The 17,486-nt window shown below is 44.6% G+C and overlaps 1 protein-coding gene across 2 annotated transcripts in view; it reads left to right on the forward strand.

The window, feature by feature from the left end:
- LOC147904271 (uncharacterized) overlaps positions 1-17,271 on the forward strand; it is an 86,046-nt gene extending 68,775 nt beyond the window's left edge. Inside the window, exons 14-22 of one of the 2 annotated variants that reach the window (XM_087393832.1) lie at positions 13,177-13,306; positions 13,410-13,574; positions 13,693-14,139; positions 15,244-15,296; positions 15,935-16,169; positions 16,307-16,403; positions 16,574-16,671; positions 16,802-16,900; positions 17,021-17,271. In XM_087393832.1, coding sequence (XP_087249958.1) covers positions 13,177-13,306; positions 13,410-13,574; positions 13,693-14,139; positions 15,244-15,296; positions 15,935-16,169; positions 16,307-16,403; positions 16,574-16,671; positions 16,802-16,900; positions 17,021-17,122 — 1,426 coding nt within the window. In that variant the 3' untranslated portion in view covers positions 17,123-17,271. Of the gene's footprint in view, positions 1-13,176; positions 13,307-13,409; positions 13,575-13,692; positions 14,140-14,242; positions 14,365-15,243; positions 15,297-15,934; positions 16,170-16,306; positions 16,404-16,573; positions 16,672-16,801; positions 16,901-17,020 lie in introns of those variants that run through there. The other variant, XM_087393840.1, reaches the window with a different exon arrangement.
- Positions 17,272-17,486: the final 215 nt, after the last annotated feature.

Here is a 17,486-nt window from a genome sequence, read left to right on the forward strand (position 1 = left end):
TGGCCCGAGATACCTCTCCAATATGCCTGTTTTTCCTTTTTGCAAGTCCATTTTGTTGTGGGGTATGACTGCATGAATATTGTTGCTTTATGTCATGCTTTTGCAGGAACCTTGCAAACTCATTTGAGAGGTACTCTCCCCCTCCATCTGACCTTAGGCATTTTATTTATAGGCTTGTTTCTTTTTCAGCCATAGCTTTAAAAGCTTTGAAATGCCCAAACACTTCACTTTTCTTATTCATAAAATGCACCCAAACTTTTCTGATGTAGTCATCAATAAAAGTGACAAAATAATGACAGCCTCCAATAGATGCAGCTTTAGTAGTCCACACATCAGAGTGGATTAATTCCAATGGCTTCTTACTCTCTTGAACATGCCTAGGAAATGGTTGTCTTGCGTGTTTTCCAAATTGACAGGCTTCACATACCTTATGCATTTCTGCAACCTTGAATTTAGGCAATCCTGCAACAATATTTTGAGCTTGCATTGATTTAAGTCGATGTACATTAACATGATCAATGCGTTTATGCCAGAGATCAATATCTGCAACTACACCGGTCCCATGTGCAAACATTGCTGCACTCAATTCAGGCATGTCCGCATCCAATGTAAACATCCTGCCCTTCTTCTTTCCTTTTGCTATCAAGTGACTGTTATTTTTCATATCCTCAACAAAGCATCCATGAGGATTAAATCTGACCTACAAGCCCTGCTCAACCATTTGACCCACAGAAACCAGGTTCTTGGTGATATTCGGGACATGAAATACATCAGACAGGTATTTCTTTTTCCCATCCTGCATAGACAAAGGAATTTTACCAATCTGCACAATAGGATGTGCAGTAACATCACCAGTCTCCACAAATCCTAGTCTTTCCATTTTCCTTGCATCCTGCATCCATTCTGCATGACCTATTATGTGGTTTTACGCACTTGAGTCAACATACCACACATCATTTCTTTCTTCTGCACTTGTCACAGAATTGGTCATGTGTTGCACCATAAATAGATGCTCATTTCTGTCATCACCCTGTCTACTAGAAGATGCATAATTGCCTTGCTGCAATTTTTTATTCATAATGTCATTCTGCTTTTTGTAGCAGTCTTTAGCCATATGACCCATTCAGTATTGTTGTTTGCATTTTGGCCTCTCTGCCATCCACCACGGCCGCTTTGGCTCCCCCTGCCTCTAGAGTTACCATGTCCTCCTCCATAGGACTGGTTTTCTTGAGTTTGCTGCATATTTTGATTTCTATCACGGCCTCCAGATCGGCCTCCTCTACCTCTACCTCTACCTCTACCTCTACCTTTACCTCTACCTCTTCTAGCATTTGAGTAGAAGACAGTTTCTTTTGAAGTTCCTCCTAAAGAAGATGCATCCCCATTTCTCTGCTCTTCAGAAATTAGAAGAGCAAACAACTCTTCAAAATCAGAAATTTTTTCACGGATGGCAATGGATGTCCGGAACTGTGCATAATCCTTTCCTAGACCATTCAAGGTCACAGAAACTAGATCATCATCTTCCAGTGGTGACCCAATGGAAGCAAGTGCATCTGCAATTTTCTTCACCTTCATGTGATAGTCATTGATGCTCATATTTTCTCTCTGCACATTGTGCAACTCCTGCTTGAGCTGCATTTTCCTGGCTTGCATATTTGTGCTGTACATTTTTGCCAAAGTATCCCATGCCTCCTTTGGCGTACTTGCATCCTGAATATGCACAATCATAGAATCCGAAATACTGATAGACAGCCAGTACATAACTTTTCTGGCTCTCTCATGCCATCCTTTAAATGCCTGCATTTCCTGTTGATTGGGAACATTAAGAAGAACTGGTTCTTCTTCATTTCCTATAATGAACTCCCAATAGCCTTTTCCCATAAGGAAATTCGTCATTCTAAACTTCCATGCCTGGAAGTTGTTCTTGTCAAGCTTTTCAGTGACAATCTGTGAAAGAGAATCAGACGCCATTACAGAACACTGTAAAATATTCTGTCACTACAAAAAACACAGCTTTTGCCTCACACGGGTAGATTTGTAAAACTGACGAAAGTGGTATTTGACCACATAGTCACTTCCTAGTGATGATTTTGCATCAACATGCAACAAGGATGATTCTGCAACTCCCAATATTTCTGCACACAGGCATACGATGCAATTTCTGCGGCAACTTTTACCGACCAGCAAAGCAGTGGTCGCACAGCAAAAATAGGGCCTTTTTCTGAGTGCCTACGAAGAACTTTCGCCTTCAAAACGGGTCCCGAAATGGCCTCGAATAAGAAAAAATAAAGTCACCAAGGGCTTTGCCTTCTCCCGCAGCATATACTGTCCTCTCACCACACCGCGAAGGGCGTCTCAATATGAGATAGTGTACTCTCGCACTTCCGGCTGTGCTACCTGTAGAGATTTGCTCCCAAACTTGAAAAAGGAAAGCAACACTGGTCCTCTTACCAGGACACTGCGAACTTGGTTTGCTTTTTTGAGCTCCTTACCACGAACCAGGCTCTGATACCATGTGAAGATAGTGGGAGAGAGGAAAGGAGTCTCACTTGCGGCTTTCTCACATACACAATGGGGGAATACACACATAGGTGGAGGCTGAAAACAGTTTTCCTCTTCTTAGTTGTGAAAGCCAAAAGAACTCTAGTACAAAGAAATAAAAGAACCCTATATGTGGGTCTCAAACCAAACTCAGCTAACTAAGGTGGCATACTAACTGAGCCACGAACTAGAGTAGATAAGGATAGCTGTCATCCAGCTATTATTCATGGGCGGTGTACCAACCGCATCTGCAGCTAACAAGTCGGTGACATAAATGCACAACGGTCACCTTGGCATATCACGAGTGGAGCTCGATACCTCAACACCCGCTACTCTCCCCCTCCCCCCTCCCCGCTGCTCCCTTCTCCTCCGCCCTCTCCCTCGCTAGCCCCCCTTCTCCTCCCCCGCCCCCCTCCCTCCCCCTCCCTCTCCCCCCCCCCCCTCCCAAAAAAAAAAAAGAAAAAAAATAAAGAAAACCTCCTCTCTCTCCCTCTTCCTCCCCGCGCCCTTCCTTCCTAACTCAGCTCCCCACTCCTCCCCCTCAGCCTACCTCCGTCTCCCCCTTCAGTCTATCCTCTCCTTCCCTTCCCCTCTCTCCTACCTCCTCTTTCTTCTTCTTCCTACGCCCGCGTTCAGGGCGTCCTGGGCAGTAGTTTCATGGACGGAGCTTTTTCAATGTTGGAATCGGCCTTTTCACATCGATTGGCGAATGGATCCCCATTCAGCCAATCTCCGTCCACCTCCACCGGCCGCGAGAACCATCAATTTTTCAGAAGACGAGTTGCAGCAGCTCAAGAAAAATGTGGAATTAGAGGGCTCCAAATCACTTTTCGCCCGCATCATTGGGTCACACCCTTCCAGATTACAGGCTAGAGATTGGATGTTGGCGGCGTTACCAGGAGACCTCGCCCCACACCTCATGGATATTCGACTTTTGGGACGTGGATTCTTCCAAGTGGTTTTCGACTCCCACGAGTCCACAACCCTTGTTCTCAACGCTAATCCCCTGGCTTTGGGTTCGAGGAGGATCTTTCTTTTACCCTACACCTTGGGCTTCGATCCGGTCGAGGAGGGCAGGCAGGTCACATCACTGTTCATTAGATTTCTTGGTCTTTCTCAGGTTGACCATTGACTGCTTGCCACTATTGGAGCCACATTTGGAGTGGTCACTGAGATCCCCTCCCTTCCTGGCATGCTTCTTCCTCAGTAGAGGCAGTTAGTGCATACAGGGTGCCTCGTGTTAGGGTCACTGTCTCTGATCCTAACATCTCTGATGACCACATTATGCTTCAGTGTCCAGACGGCTCTCTCTTTCGACAGACAGTCGAGATTTCAGGTAGACAGGACCAGTGCAGGATTTGCAGGACCCTTGGGCACTTTGCTAGAGACTGTCCAAGGAAGAGAAAAAGACCCAAGAGGTCTTCTGGTGCGGCTTCTTCACGTACTACCATGACTTCACCTCCCCAGCACCCTGTACCACGCACTCCAGGACCACCAAGAGCAACAAGGTGCCTTGCTTCGCGCACCCCAGGACCACCAGGGGCAGCAGGGCGCCCAATGCCCACAGCACACCCAGTACCACGATGGAGAGCTATCAGAGTGGCTCCCTTACCTCAGGAGGAGACTTTTGGTCTTGCTCAGACAGACGCCTTCCAGACTCCAGAGGTGGATGTTGCTGTAGCCCCAGACACTACAGTTACACATCAGGAGAGGCCTTTAGATCCACCAGCCCGTCACTTTGGTTTTTGACCCCTTGGTTTCTGACCACGAGGGGGCTAAAGGTACTTCTTCCCCGCAGATTGTTCCTGCCACAGTTAGGACAACCAAGAAAGTGTAAGCGTAGATGAGGGCTCCTGATTCCTCTTCACCCCAGCCACAGGCCTCCTCAACCCCAAGCTTCAGTTTTGCTAATAGAGGCCTGGCAGGTCCTTCTCCTCCATCTTCCACGAGTGCAAGTCTTCTTTGCACTCCTCGGCCAGACTTGTTTATCAAGAATTCTTTTTCGGCACTGGCAGATTTGGCAACTTTCATGGATGATGAGGAGTTTGTGCCCTCCACCTTAGGGGTTCCGGTCATTGGGATTCCTTCTGACAGAGCCTCCCTTTTAGCAGGTGTGGGGATCCTTTCACCTGTTGAGCTTCCTGCCCTCAGCAGGAGTGTTTCGGCCTAGGGGAAGCTGGTCTCCTCTACAAGGTCGGGTAAGCCTTTCCATCCAGCATCCTCCTGTCAATGAGGATAGTCAGCTGGAACATACAGGGCCTAGGCGGAGTTCCACACCGTCGCTGTAGGCAGTTGATCCGGAACCAGCTTCATTCAGGCATCACTGGAGGTGCTATTGATATCCTTTTTATCCAGGAACACAAGCTGGATGCCAGTGATTGCTCTAAGTCTGGCAAACTCCTTTCAGGACATACCTTCTGGTCCCCTGCTATGGGCACAAGGGGAGGTACTTGCATTTCGGTCTCTCTTTCTATTCTCTCCCCTTGGTTGCTGGTCATGGTATTATCTCCCCTTCTAGAGCTCAATGGATCATTATTTTGATTAGAGGGTGTAAGATTGGTCTTCTCAATCTTTATGCTCCCAACAATGAAGGGGAGCGGATCTCCTTTTGGAAGGAGTTACTCTCTTGGGCCCCCATTGCAGATTCTTGGATCATTGGTGGCGACTTCAACATGGTTGAGTTGCCTTCAGACAAAAAGGGAGGCAGACAAGGTGGAATTCATTCTTTGGAGAGGGAAGCCTGGGATGCCTTCCTCTTTCAGTTCAGTGGCAGGGACACTTGGTTGGATGATGCCTTTCATATTATGCCACAGTCACTCCTGTACTCTTGGTCGAACAGGAGAATACACATGCCCATTCATGCACGGATTGATAGATTTTATGTAGACGATTGGGCACTTGACAGAGGAGGATCTGTATGCATTTCTATTGGGGTTTCCACCTCAGATCATTTTTCAGTGGTGTTGCAGATTCTTGAGTCCATCGGAGAGGACGCTCTGCCAGTGTCAGGATTCCGGATGCTTTTTATGCAGAGGAGAGCCTCACGGAGGATATTTTACAGATTTGGGTTTCTCACATATAGGGTGGAGCTGTCCACCCATCTCAGGTAGCTGCAGCCTTATCCGGAATTAGTGACTATTATCATACAGTCGCTGATTCTAGGAGACATGAGATTCTCAGATGTGAGATTGGTATACGCCAGCAGTTAGCGTCCCTTCAGAGGGAAGAGCAGAAGAGGCCCACAGATGCTTGGATTCAGGAGCGCCTTGCTGCAGTTAGGGCTCATTTGCAAACATTGTTGGATCAGAGAGCAGAATATGCCTTTCATGCACGGGAATCCTTTTGGATTCAGATGGGTGGCAGGGTCAACAAACACTTTTTCTCTACTCATGGGCCCAGACATAGTAGAGATAGTGTTTCGCAGCTTGTTGACTCAGACGGGGTGTTATAGTCAGATTCTGATGTTGTCATGCGTGTAGCTTTAGATTTTTTTGCATCCCTTCTTAGTGCAGAATCCAGGCACACAGGCCATTGATGATGCCAGAGAGGTTATTTGGTAGTGTATCCCTGTATTGGTGAAGGATGAGATGCATGTTTCTCTGGATGCACCTTTCACCAATGCAGAATTCAAGATTGCATTACTTGCCCTTCACAAGAGCAAGTGCCCAGGTTTAGATGGACTTACCCCCTCCTTTTTTATTACTTTTTGGGAGCAGATTGGTGATCACATTACATCAGCCCTGCAGGGCGTGTGGGACTCTGGTGAGATGCCGGACTCACAGATGGTCTCATTCATCTCATCCCAAAGGGGGGTAATAGGAATCTTGTGTCTCAATGGAGACCCATCACTCTATTAGGCACTTTTTACAAGATTCTGGCGAAAGCCATTAGTCTACGGCTACAGGTTTTTCTTCCAGATTTGATTCATGACACGTAGATAGGGTTTGTGCATGGCAGAAGTATTTTTGATAATATTTTCTCATTTTGGGAGGCCTCAGAATGGGCCATGCAGAGCTGCCAGAGATTGGCCATTCTACTCTTGGACTTTGAGAAAGCTTACGACAAAGTAGACTGGGATCTTTTAGAGGGTACTCTATCTCGCTTTGGTTTTTCAGATGCATGGATTAGAGGAGTATCGTCTCTAGACAGATCAGCCCATAGCCAGTTGCTCATTGGGGAAGAGGGGACAGGTTTCAGATTTTCAGATCCGTCCGCCAGGGATGTCCTCTTGCCCCGTTTCTTTTTCTGTTTGTGGCGGAAGCTATGAGTATCTACATTAGATCTCAAGCTGATATTTATGGGCCGAGGCTTCCTATCTGCCGGGAAGAAGAGCTCTTGGATAGTGAGTTCGCAGATGACACGGCTGTTTTTTTGGATGCCTCCCCCAGGACACTCACTTCCTTCCGGACAGCCTTGGATTTGTTTTGCACGGCTGCAAGTGCACACATTAATTGGCATAAATCCAGTGGTTTTTGGATTTGCGAGGATGACACCCCGGATTGGGGTAATGATATTGGCTTCACTTGGGTACAGAGGGGCGTCTCCATCAGATATTTGGGCTGCCAGGTTGGGGTGGGCATCTCTCCTTCACAACAATTTGCTCCGGTGTTGGAAAGCATAAGAAGAAAGCTCCTTTTCTGGAGCTTAGCCAAACTTGACTTGGCCTCCAGGGTGGTGGTGGTTAACCAGGTTCTTCTAGCCACAGCGTGGTTTGTATGCTCTTGTTGGTGCCACTCTAGGGATTGTATTACTCAGCTTAAGAGGCCTGTACGAAACTTTTTATGGAGTGGTCTAGTGGCACAACTAATGTTACAGCCAGGGTGGCTTGGGAGACCTTGATTCTTCCTACAAGAGAAGGGGTTTGAATATCATCGACCTAGATCTACAGTGCAGAGCTCTACTCTGCAAGCTCGTTGTGAGAGGGCTTATGCTAGGGCAAGAGCCTTGGAAGGATTTTTTAATCAGATGCATACAGTCTCGCACGCCCACTTCAGGAGAGGATTGGACACACAGTACTAGATGGGTTTTCAGCACAGTCCACTTCAGATCTCCGCTTCCCCGTTTATAGTTGCTATCCTGAAAGCATGGGCCAGCTTTAGGAGTACTCTTCGCAGGATTCCCCCATCCACCCGTGAAGAGATTGAAAGGCAGCCTATCATGTGGAATGACAGGATTTTGGATGAGCATGGCAAACCACTTGGAGCTTCTCCTTACATGCATTGGCCAAGATGGGAGAGGGGCCCTGTAGCTACAGTGGGAGCATGGAAAGCCTTCAGGAAGCTTCCTGCAGACCAACAGGCCCAGATGGTTCTTAGTCTCAGAGGGAGTGCAGGGAGAGTCCAACAGATTGATGCAGCCTTGCCCTTGGATTGGGTGGACACAGATGACATGCCTATTACTTGCTCCACCTGGATGGGGGCATTTTCCAGATTGGGAGTTCCTTTACAGGTGATTGCTTTTCTTGACTCACATGAGGATGCCTTAGTATTTGATGTTTCTTCGGGGGCAGGCTGTCCAGATCCACAGACGATATCTTGTTGGAGGTACCGTTTCAGCTAGTCAGGATAGTGGGCTTCATGGAGCATGGCTCTCTTCACAGTGGTACTTGGATCCTGACCTGCTTCTTCTCGCCCTTGGCTCATGGAGACTGTGGCTCTATGAAGGTGTCACAATTAAGTTTTTGCAGTGGGACCTTGGGGAATGGGAATGGATAGATGAAGGGCACCGAGAGAAGGGCATCCCCTTCTTTCATTACATGGTCGGTAATGCCAGGAAATTCCAGCTCAGCTGTAGGGGTTGGAGGCCCACCAGAGCTCATCATTGGGAGAACTTTCAGATTCCTACTGACTTGCAAAAAATTTTTTGGCAGAGACTCTGGAAATTCCACCGTAATAGAAAAATCACTCTCTTCTTTTGGCTTTCTATTCATGGTGGAATAGCAGTAAACCATTGGAGGTCCAAGTTCGGAGCTGACCCTTCTTGCCCTCGCCGCCTTTCTGCTTTGGAGACAATACAGCACTGCCTTTGGGATTGCAGATAGGCGAGAATCATATGGAAGGGGATTGCAAGAATTTTCAGCACTTTTGTTCGCCTACCTTTCTATATGACCTGGGGATCAGTGGCTTGGCTTTCTCTTTCAGGGCCCCAGGTATTTTTGGAGAGACTTGATTCCTCTTAGGCTCTTCACATCTGATGACACCTTGTGGAGTTGTGCTCTCTAGAGGATGTTCCGGCCACTCTTTTCAGGGCTGCTCACTCCTCGGTCGACTCTCGATGGGAGATCCTAGCTAGCATTGCAGCATGGCACACCCGGAGAGCCAGATGCACTAAGGCTTTGGAGGGTTCTCAGGTCCACCCTTCTCAGATCTTGGCCAGTACTTGGACAGATACGATACACACTTTGATGGCCATTTGGGCGACCATGCAGGGATCATCTCGAGCAGCCTCCTCCAGGAGAGTTACTTTTCTCAGAGATTGGAGAGACTCTCCCTTCTTTGCTGAGACTTCTACATGGTTGAGATGGCATTTTCAGCCTCAGCCTTGGTTTCTTTCTCCTCATTTCTCTAAGGTCTTTTTTATTACATGCTTAGCATGGTGTATTTCCGCACAGAGCTTGCCCTAGCGGGTTTCTTTCTTACTTAATAGAAGTCTCTTTTTTGAAAAAAAAAAAAAAGGTTTTCTGCCTTGGATAGTCCTCCTAAAATGATGTATTGCTTTTATATTTATGGTGTTTGACTCCATGTCCCTGGAGCCAAGAGGGGGATGTACTGTGGAAGCCATGTATTGGCTTTGATAGGTCTATTTATTAGGCCTGTTGGTGCATTGGTCACCTCTAAGTTGGTCATACATCCATGCATGATGAGCCTCCGAGCCATTCTAGTTGAGCCTCTGAGTCTATACCATGCTCACTAGCCTCTGAGCCATGCTCACTTGCCTCTGAGTTAGCGTGGGAGCCATGTCTAGTTCACAGTTCGATGACCGTCATTGTCATGTTCTTGGTTCCATTCCAGTAGTCACTCACCTTTCCTCCATGGGGGGGTGCTAGGAAATGGAGTCAAGATGAGTCAGTTTGGTGTATTCTAGCGTGAGTTCTAGTCTAGTGTGTCCTAAGGATGCCACGTGTCACATTGGGAGTTATCCCATATGCATTGGTGTTCATGTGTGTGTGTGTGCTCTATATAAGGGCTGTACTTGTCTAGTGTCAAATTAATCAAGTATCAAGCTACAAGCTCTTTAGTCTACATGTGAGTACCTTCATTTGTTCATTGCTTAGTCATTTCATTATATCTCTCTCCCTAACGTACCCTTTCTGTCTCCCTTCTCCACCATGTGTCTTCAGGAGACTTCAAGATATGCTTTGACCAGTCCCTAGAAAGGGTACTAAGACAAGAGGAGAGGAGATTTTTCCTGGCTGGCTGCTATATTGTTTGTTTTTTAAATTGGCAAAACGAAGACACTCATGAACATCTTAATGCATCATTTCTATGTGAGGGTTTGGGCAAATCCTTGTAAGAAGTATTGTCCTAGAGTCTAGGGCATCATCCTGAAACCGGCCTTCAGATATCTAAAGAACAATGTACCGTAACTAAACTGACAACTACATCATTTGCAGCCATATTCCATAACTTCCAGCAGCCACTTAATTACAATGAGACCACTTAGAAAATAAACTTGTAGAAATACCAAATGGAGGCTAGAATGCCCCTACTCAATGAATCAGATGCGAGACACCCACTGGCCCCAAATGCTTTGGTGTCCCTTTTGGCATTTATTTAATTCATTGGAAAAAGGAATTTGCTTTTACAACAAGGGCTTACCCTTGTACTATGCTTCTCGCAATTCCTCTGTCAGAGCCAATGCTTGGCCTCAACTTGCATCCAATTCCCAAGTGCTCCCACTAGTACCCAACTACCAGGCAAGGCTATGGCATTTCACACTAGCTGTGCTCCATTGAAAGTGGAAATGCATGAAAAGCAAGACCCCAAAAGTGCTCAAATATGCTCAAAGCATAAACTGCAACTAAATTGTCTCTCTGGCACCGACCAGGCATACCCTTCGTGATTGGGTGTCTGCTTACAGCCTATAGGGCCTAGAAAGAACTCCAAACAACAAAATGCACAGCAACAAACTTCCAAGATAGCAAAAGCAAGCCAAAAGGAACCAAACTACTGTACCCGCTGTCCGTGGAAGAGGGGCAAGCTCTACCCTCGCACCTTTCCTCTGTCAAGGCCCCTAGCAATGCACAGATGGCTTCCAAGCAGGAAGAGAGTGAGAAATGGAGAAACTAGGAGCTGAGAAAGGAGAGAAGAGCAAGGCTTAAGCGTGCAGAGGCCAAGGCAAGAGAAAAGGAGCTAATCTACCATGGCAAGGTCAACTTGCAGCCTGCAACTGATCTGTACAGCTTTAAAGAACAGCCCTACCTTGAAATGTGGGCCTTGAGGTGCATGCAAGCAGCAATTCAGCGACCAACCAGGTCCGTACAGCAGCACTCAGCGTCCGTACAGCAGTAGGATCACCTTAAGAAGTGTGAAGAATGTCTGGGCAGCCAAGGAATGAGCCTGGGTATGCAAGAAGAAGACCCATACAGCCAAGGAATGGGTGCAGCAGGGCCGTACAGCTGGAATGAGCTCTGTACAGCAGCCTGAGATTCTGTGCAGTCCGTACGGAAACCTAGGGAACAGTGCTTGCAGCGTCAAAATGTGTGAAAGCCCAGAATGCATGGAGCAAGAAGACTTTGGAAAGCGTGCGTCACATTGACCTTGCAAAAATGAGCAAACAAAACTAACATGTAACGCTTGAAGGAGGAGAAAGGGAGAGGGTGGTAGGTAGTGCATGAGGAGCTGCCAAGTGGCCCCTTCATTAATGCTCTAACCCACCCAACCAATGACACATTGGGTTTCCCCTCCTCATTAATGCTCTAACCCCTTTTACCAATGACACGTTGGTTTTTTCCTTGGGCCCAACCTTTAGACCCCTCTTTCTAGCCTTAACCTAGCACTTGGGCCTAGTGGGTGCACTTGGAATTGAACTCTAGGGAGTTGGCACTTCCTCTAGGCCAGTCCCTTGTAGCCAAATTGCCTATGGGTTTAGTTGACACAATGAAATTCACGTCCCATGACAATCTGATCATTACGTACCTCAAGAAACTCATATATGAGCACATATATGGTGCTATGCAAAGTACCTCATCAACTCAATACAGCACAATCGAATATTACGTGCCATAAGAGATCATTTTACTTAAGATTCAGAGCAGATACTCTAGGTCTTGTTCTATTCAAATTGCTTCTTTCTCGAGGAGAGGCAGAGATTTGTCATAGTGACATTTTCTAGAATGATAAAATTCTTTTGCCAGACGTGTGCTCATCAACTCATTGTCATTTTGGGGCTGACCCTACTTGTCCTCAATGCTATGCAGCAGTTGAGTCAGCTCAGCATTGCCTTTGGGAGTGCAGATAGGCGAGGATTGGAAGGGTGTTGCTAGGATTCTTTGTATATTTTATAGAGACCCTTCTTCATGACTTGGGGATCAGTAGCATGGTTATCTCTTACTCGTCCTCAGGTGTTTTTCGAAGGACATGAATCAAACTCATCCTTCATTATACGACGACACTCTATGGAGTCATGCTCTCTCCAGGATGTTCCCTTCACTCCTTTCAGAATTGCTCATGCCTCGGTAGACACATCTTGGGAGATTTTGGCTAGCATTGCAGCTTGGCATATTTGGAGGGCCAGATGTATGGAGGCGATGGAGGGTTCACAGGTTCACCCTTCCCAGTCTATGGCCAGTATATGGAGTGATACTATACACATACTGATGGCCATCTGGGCGAGTATGCAAGGATCCTCCAGAGTAGCTATAGCCAGGAGAGAGACTTTTTTGGAGAGGATCTCCGTTCTTCTTTGAGTCTTCTTCAGGGTTGAGGTGGCATTTTCAGCCTCCGCCTTGGATTTTTGTTAGTCCCTTTTGAGCTATTTTTCCTCTCATGCATGACATGATGTACTCCCGCATTTGAGCCTGTTCTTGCGGCTTTCATTCATACTTAATGAAGCAATCTTTTTGAAAAAAAAACGAGTAATTGTCACTCAAACGTGGCTACATATGCCAGAGGAGGGGAGAGCAAGTCACAATAGCACACACGATGCTCATTCTGGCTCTTACAAGGAGAGCAACACTTTCATTTCAGTGCTAGCCCCCATTCAGAATCATGCAAGGATTCATCCATATTGAATATTACGCAGAGCTGCAGCTCACACTTAGTATATTCAAAGCCCTCTCCACAAGATTATATCTTGTCAAGCCACCTTCATTAGGTAGAGACTAAGCCAAAGTTCAGATTTGGCAGCAGATTCCACACACTGGTTATTGGCCATGAGAAGTAGATTAGAGAGACCCTTTACAATGCATACCAATTCATTGATTACTCTAGACGTCGGATCCATGGGAGTGTATGATCCTATCGTGATCATCCTCCGTGTGGTGGTCTTATACGTGAAGGCAACTAAGGATCATTGAGCACGTGTCTACCTCACATGTCTTTGATATTTAGGCCACTTGTGAGAAAAGGCACACTGCATTTGTTAATCATTAAATAATTTGTAATGTAGCTGATCCCTTCTCACAATCTGGCACAGGACTTCTGACAAGATGAGAGTTCAAGATACCCCTCTTGAAGAAAAAGTTGGCCAGCAATTTGAAAAACTGCATGGACTGGTTGAACGATCAGTTAGTAACATCACAGGTTCAATTGCTGAAAATATGCAGGTGAGCATGAAAGCAAGCTAGCGCAACTTATCAATATTTTGTATGGTCTGAAACTTTTTTTGTAAATGTAAACCCACTTACCATTCTCATTAAATGTCTCCAGAATGAACTCACAAAAAGGTTGCAAAAAGTCATGGAAAAATGCTCTATCACAGGGAAGAATTCGATTTGCAGTGAGGACTTGGGGACTTTGACAACTTACCTTGATGATCATCTGAAAGTTTTGAATGAATGGCTTGACCCTGAAGTGTTTAAATGCCTCTTACTGGTGAGAAAACACTTGCAAGAGTTTTCAATGTGGCAACACACTAATTATTTTTGTCTTCATTAATTTCTACATATTGTAATGTCCGCTTTCTAGAAAACTGATGTTTCAGTTCTCTCAGGAAATTGCAGGGGCCTTAACTTTTTGCATGGAAGAGTTTGCATTGAATAGGGATGAGGACCCCAACCCTATGACAACTCAGCAACGAGACTGGCTGAATGAGATGTTAAATTTTTTCTACGACTATTTTTATGGGGATGGCATTGGTATTAGAAAATCCCAAATGGATCGTGTTACTGCACGACTACGCAAAATTCTTGAGTACTCAGATCTCCGTACTCGCGACCTTTGTACTTTATACTGTAGAGCTTGGGATAGATTCAACATGGAAGAAATTGCCAACAAACCCCAAGATGAAAGTAACAGACTTTCTATGGATCCAGTAGATGATGAAGAGGTGCACCTTCATGTTTTGGATTTCCTATTGCTGCTCCAACAAAGAGATGACGATGAGGCACGCATTATTGTTGCAAATCAGAAGCTTATTGCAAGGAATAAAATGATGCAGGTTTGTTATCAGGACATAAAATTGTGACTATTACTTTGGTGTTTGAGTTCTGTTGTGTGCTCGAAGTTGCTCACTGCATAGTTATGGCAATATAATGTTTCAGACCCCCCGTTGGAGAGAGAAGGAAACGCCTCTGAAAAGCCATTTCGAAATGCCTAGGGAAGTGTTCCGGGGGGTCGCACAATATTTGAGAACAATTCAGACGCCACTTGCCCCCCTCAATGTGTAAGAAAATTGCTGGTTGACAACCAGTTTGAAAACCTGCTCCTCTTTGCCTTTTGTTTTTGCCTTCAAGTATTTTTTTCTCTGCCTCCTTATAATCCTGTCATAACAAACTCCAGTCTGATAGATTCGATGTCTATACTCTAGGGCTTTATAGCTTTGAGCAGTTGAGGTCTATATCTTGCATGTGAGATATAGAAGTGGATTGATTGGGTTTAAGTTTTATACTCCGTTTAAACCTCGATTGATGAGATGCATCCGGTAGTACCTTTTGTTTAATGTGTTTCTGTGCAGCTAGTATCTTATTTTTAATCAATATTCTTGGATTAATTCAAATGTTCACAAATATTTTCCCCCTAAACTATGAAAAACGACTTCCTAATTGCTTAGCTTGGTAATACAAGCAAGCCTTGCCCCTGACCGGTCTGCCCTTGAAAATTATATAGACATGTATGCATGTGAAAGTGTTCACTGCATCTTGATTTGTATATGTACCAACAGCCCTCTTTAGGTCAGTCTATTGTATGTCTTTAAAGGAAATTGTATGTTGGTCTAATATTGTCTTGAAAATATGCATCTGTAAATACCTTGCAATATATATACTATGTGCATGCGGATGTGTGTCACACGCACACATGCATGACTATGCATGTGCAACTGTGTTTAGGTATATCCATGCACACACAAAATTTGCAAATGAGTTTCTTTCTGGGTGAATAAAGCAATAAGATTGAAAAAAATCTCTAATGATTACGGCTAAGTTTCCAATGCTTTTCCATCCTTCTATATCTTCTACTCCTGTATCATCTGTATACTTTTGGTTTACAGCGCATGCTTTATTACTCATAAGTGACGTTGACATTCCTCATGTTCTTTTTCCAGTTCTTATTCGGCCTTCCGAAGGATGAGGAAATGGTTGCCTCATATACATGCAGGTTCAGTATTATCCCCTTCCCTTTTCATCCTCAGTACATTTAATTAGATGCTAGTGCACTGGTCATGAAAGGTTCTAGCAGTTTGTCTGAGCAAAAGGAAAGTATAATGCCTTGGATGACAACCTTGAGAATAAAGAATCAATGGCAAAGCTACAAATGTACTTATAAGGACCGATCCCAATTTCATCATATATCAGCAAACAAAGTACAGTTCTGAATTTCGAAATAATCAGCCATGAGGCTAAGATTTGGAAACCCCAACATGCATGGAAAATTATCATCTGCAATTAACAATAACCATTGTATAAATATATGCTCTCACATGCGCGCACATCCACATAACAATGCACAAGATAGGGGTCTTATACCTCGATGGATCCAGGAATATGCCCAAAACTTATGACACATTTCACACCCTCATGAAAGTCATCCATGCACAGCAGAGACTCGTCACTATGAGATTCCTGCTCACTTTACCAGAGAACATGTACCAAAGTTTAAACCAGTAGATAGTCAGCATGTCTATTCTATCACTTTTTAGCAATTTCAAGACCTGTAATCTCTCTTGTTTTTACCACTTTCAAGTTTTGTAATATTTTTTGTAAAGATTAACATAGGTTTCTTGTTCCAAGCTGCAGAAACTCAAGAAAACGACTTGGGACGATATATATTACTTCAAAGCACGTGAGCTTTGCAGATGCAAGTATTACAGTGCCAGACAACCGGAGACTATTCATTTTTCCATTTGGGCGCATTAGGCAAATCAACCTTGTCGGAAATGATTCGATTTCTTTTGTTCCACATCATCATTCTCCCGAACGATTCAGCAGATTCTCTGACCGTGATGCAGTTTTGCAGGTCATCTACAATCAAGTATGGACACTAACACTACCAAATTTACTTGCTCATGCCTTTCAAGTTACTCATTTGGGAAAAAATTCAACTAGTGGTCCTGTATCTTGAAACCACTTTGTAATTTTCATGCCGAATATACAAAAATGGTTATGCAGGTTAAGAATACTGGCATGTTTTTGGAGAAGTATATGGCACCAGTCTGGGGGGAGATCGTTGGAGACAATCATGAAGCCAAAGTCGTCTCTTTAAAACGTATAAGAAGTTTGATTTTTTTCCTTAAAGTCATTTTCGTTTTTTGTCCATTTGCTGCTAGGTTTTAGTAACACATGAAAAGAAGTAGAGACAACCCTGCAGTATACACAACACTTTGGATGTTCTTCTGCTAGTGATGTGAAACTGACTTCTTGAAATCACTGATGCAGAATTCAAATGTTTTAGGCAAGGTCTGATCTCTAAGCATGAAGGATCACTAATCATTTCAACTGCATGTCTCATGTTTGAACCACACAAAAAGAAAAAGGTTGTTTTCATATACCACATTCACAAGCAGGTCACCATCTCCATATTATTGATCAAGCATTGCTTTACAATATGTGAGCTTATTTTGTGGGTGTTATTAGTCCTAACATGTTTCATGTCTGCAATTTCAGAGAATTTATTTGGAACATGGAGCCATTTCTAAAATACATGCAGAGCGGAAAGGCCTTCGAGCAAGTGGAGTCGTGATCGACCTCAAATCTGGAGACTGTGTATGTGCATGCTTGCTTCATATCAAAAGCCTGAAGTTCTCTTAGCCTTGAACACCACATGTCTGCACTTTGAAACGTGACTAATGAAAAATGGAAAATGTTTTTTTCTTGATTTTGCAGCTTGAATTTGTTGACTTCAAGGATATAAATCTTCCAGTCAAGGACATTGCACAGGAGATGGAGAGACTTGTCTTAGGTGGACGCATCAAGGAAGGACTGTAAACCTTAAGAGGGGTTCTCAGACAGACATTCAAAATTGAATTTGTAGTGACACTGTATGCGAAATTGATTTAAAAAAACATGTTCAAGTCTACAAAGGAATAGTGGCATAGAGTAAATTCTGCAATTTTGGCAAAGTGAGTTGAGAAAAATGCTGTGTTGACATCTGGAATGATACCTGAAGTAGATCTATTCCATTATGAAGAACCACGTGCACTGGTCTCTTGGGAATTTGAACTCAAATCAATCTCAGCAAGATGCCAGGAAGAACCTCTCCAGTGCCAAGAGAGGAACCTCTTCAACAATAAAAGTTAAGCATAAATCCAACACATTTAAGGGATCTTAAGACAGTAATTGACGGACCTGA

This window comes from Dipteris shenzhenensis, chromosome 2 (genome assembly GCF_047967505.1).
Source record: "Dipteris shenzhenensis isolate YYH24624 ecotype China chromosome 2, Dip_SZ_1.0, whole genome shotgun sequence".
Classification (NCBI taxonomy): Eukaryota; Viridiplantae; Streptophyta; class Polypodiopsida; order Gleicheniales; family Dipteridaceae; genus Dipteris; species Dipteris shenzhenensis.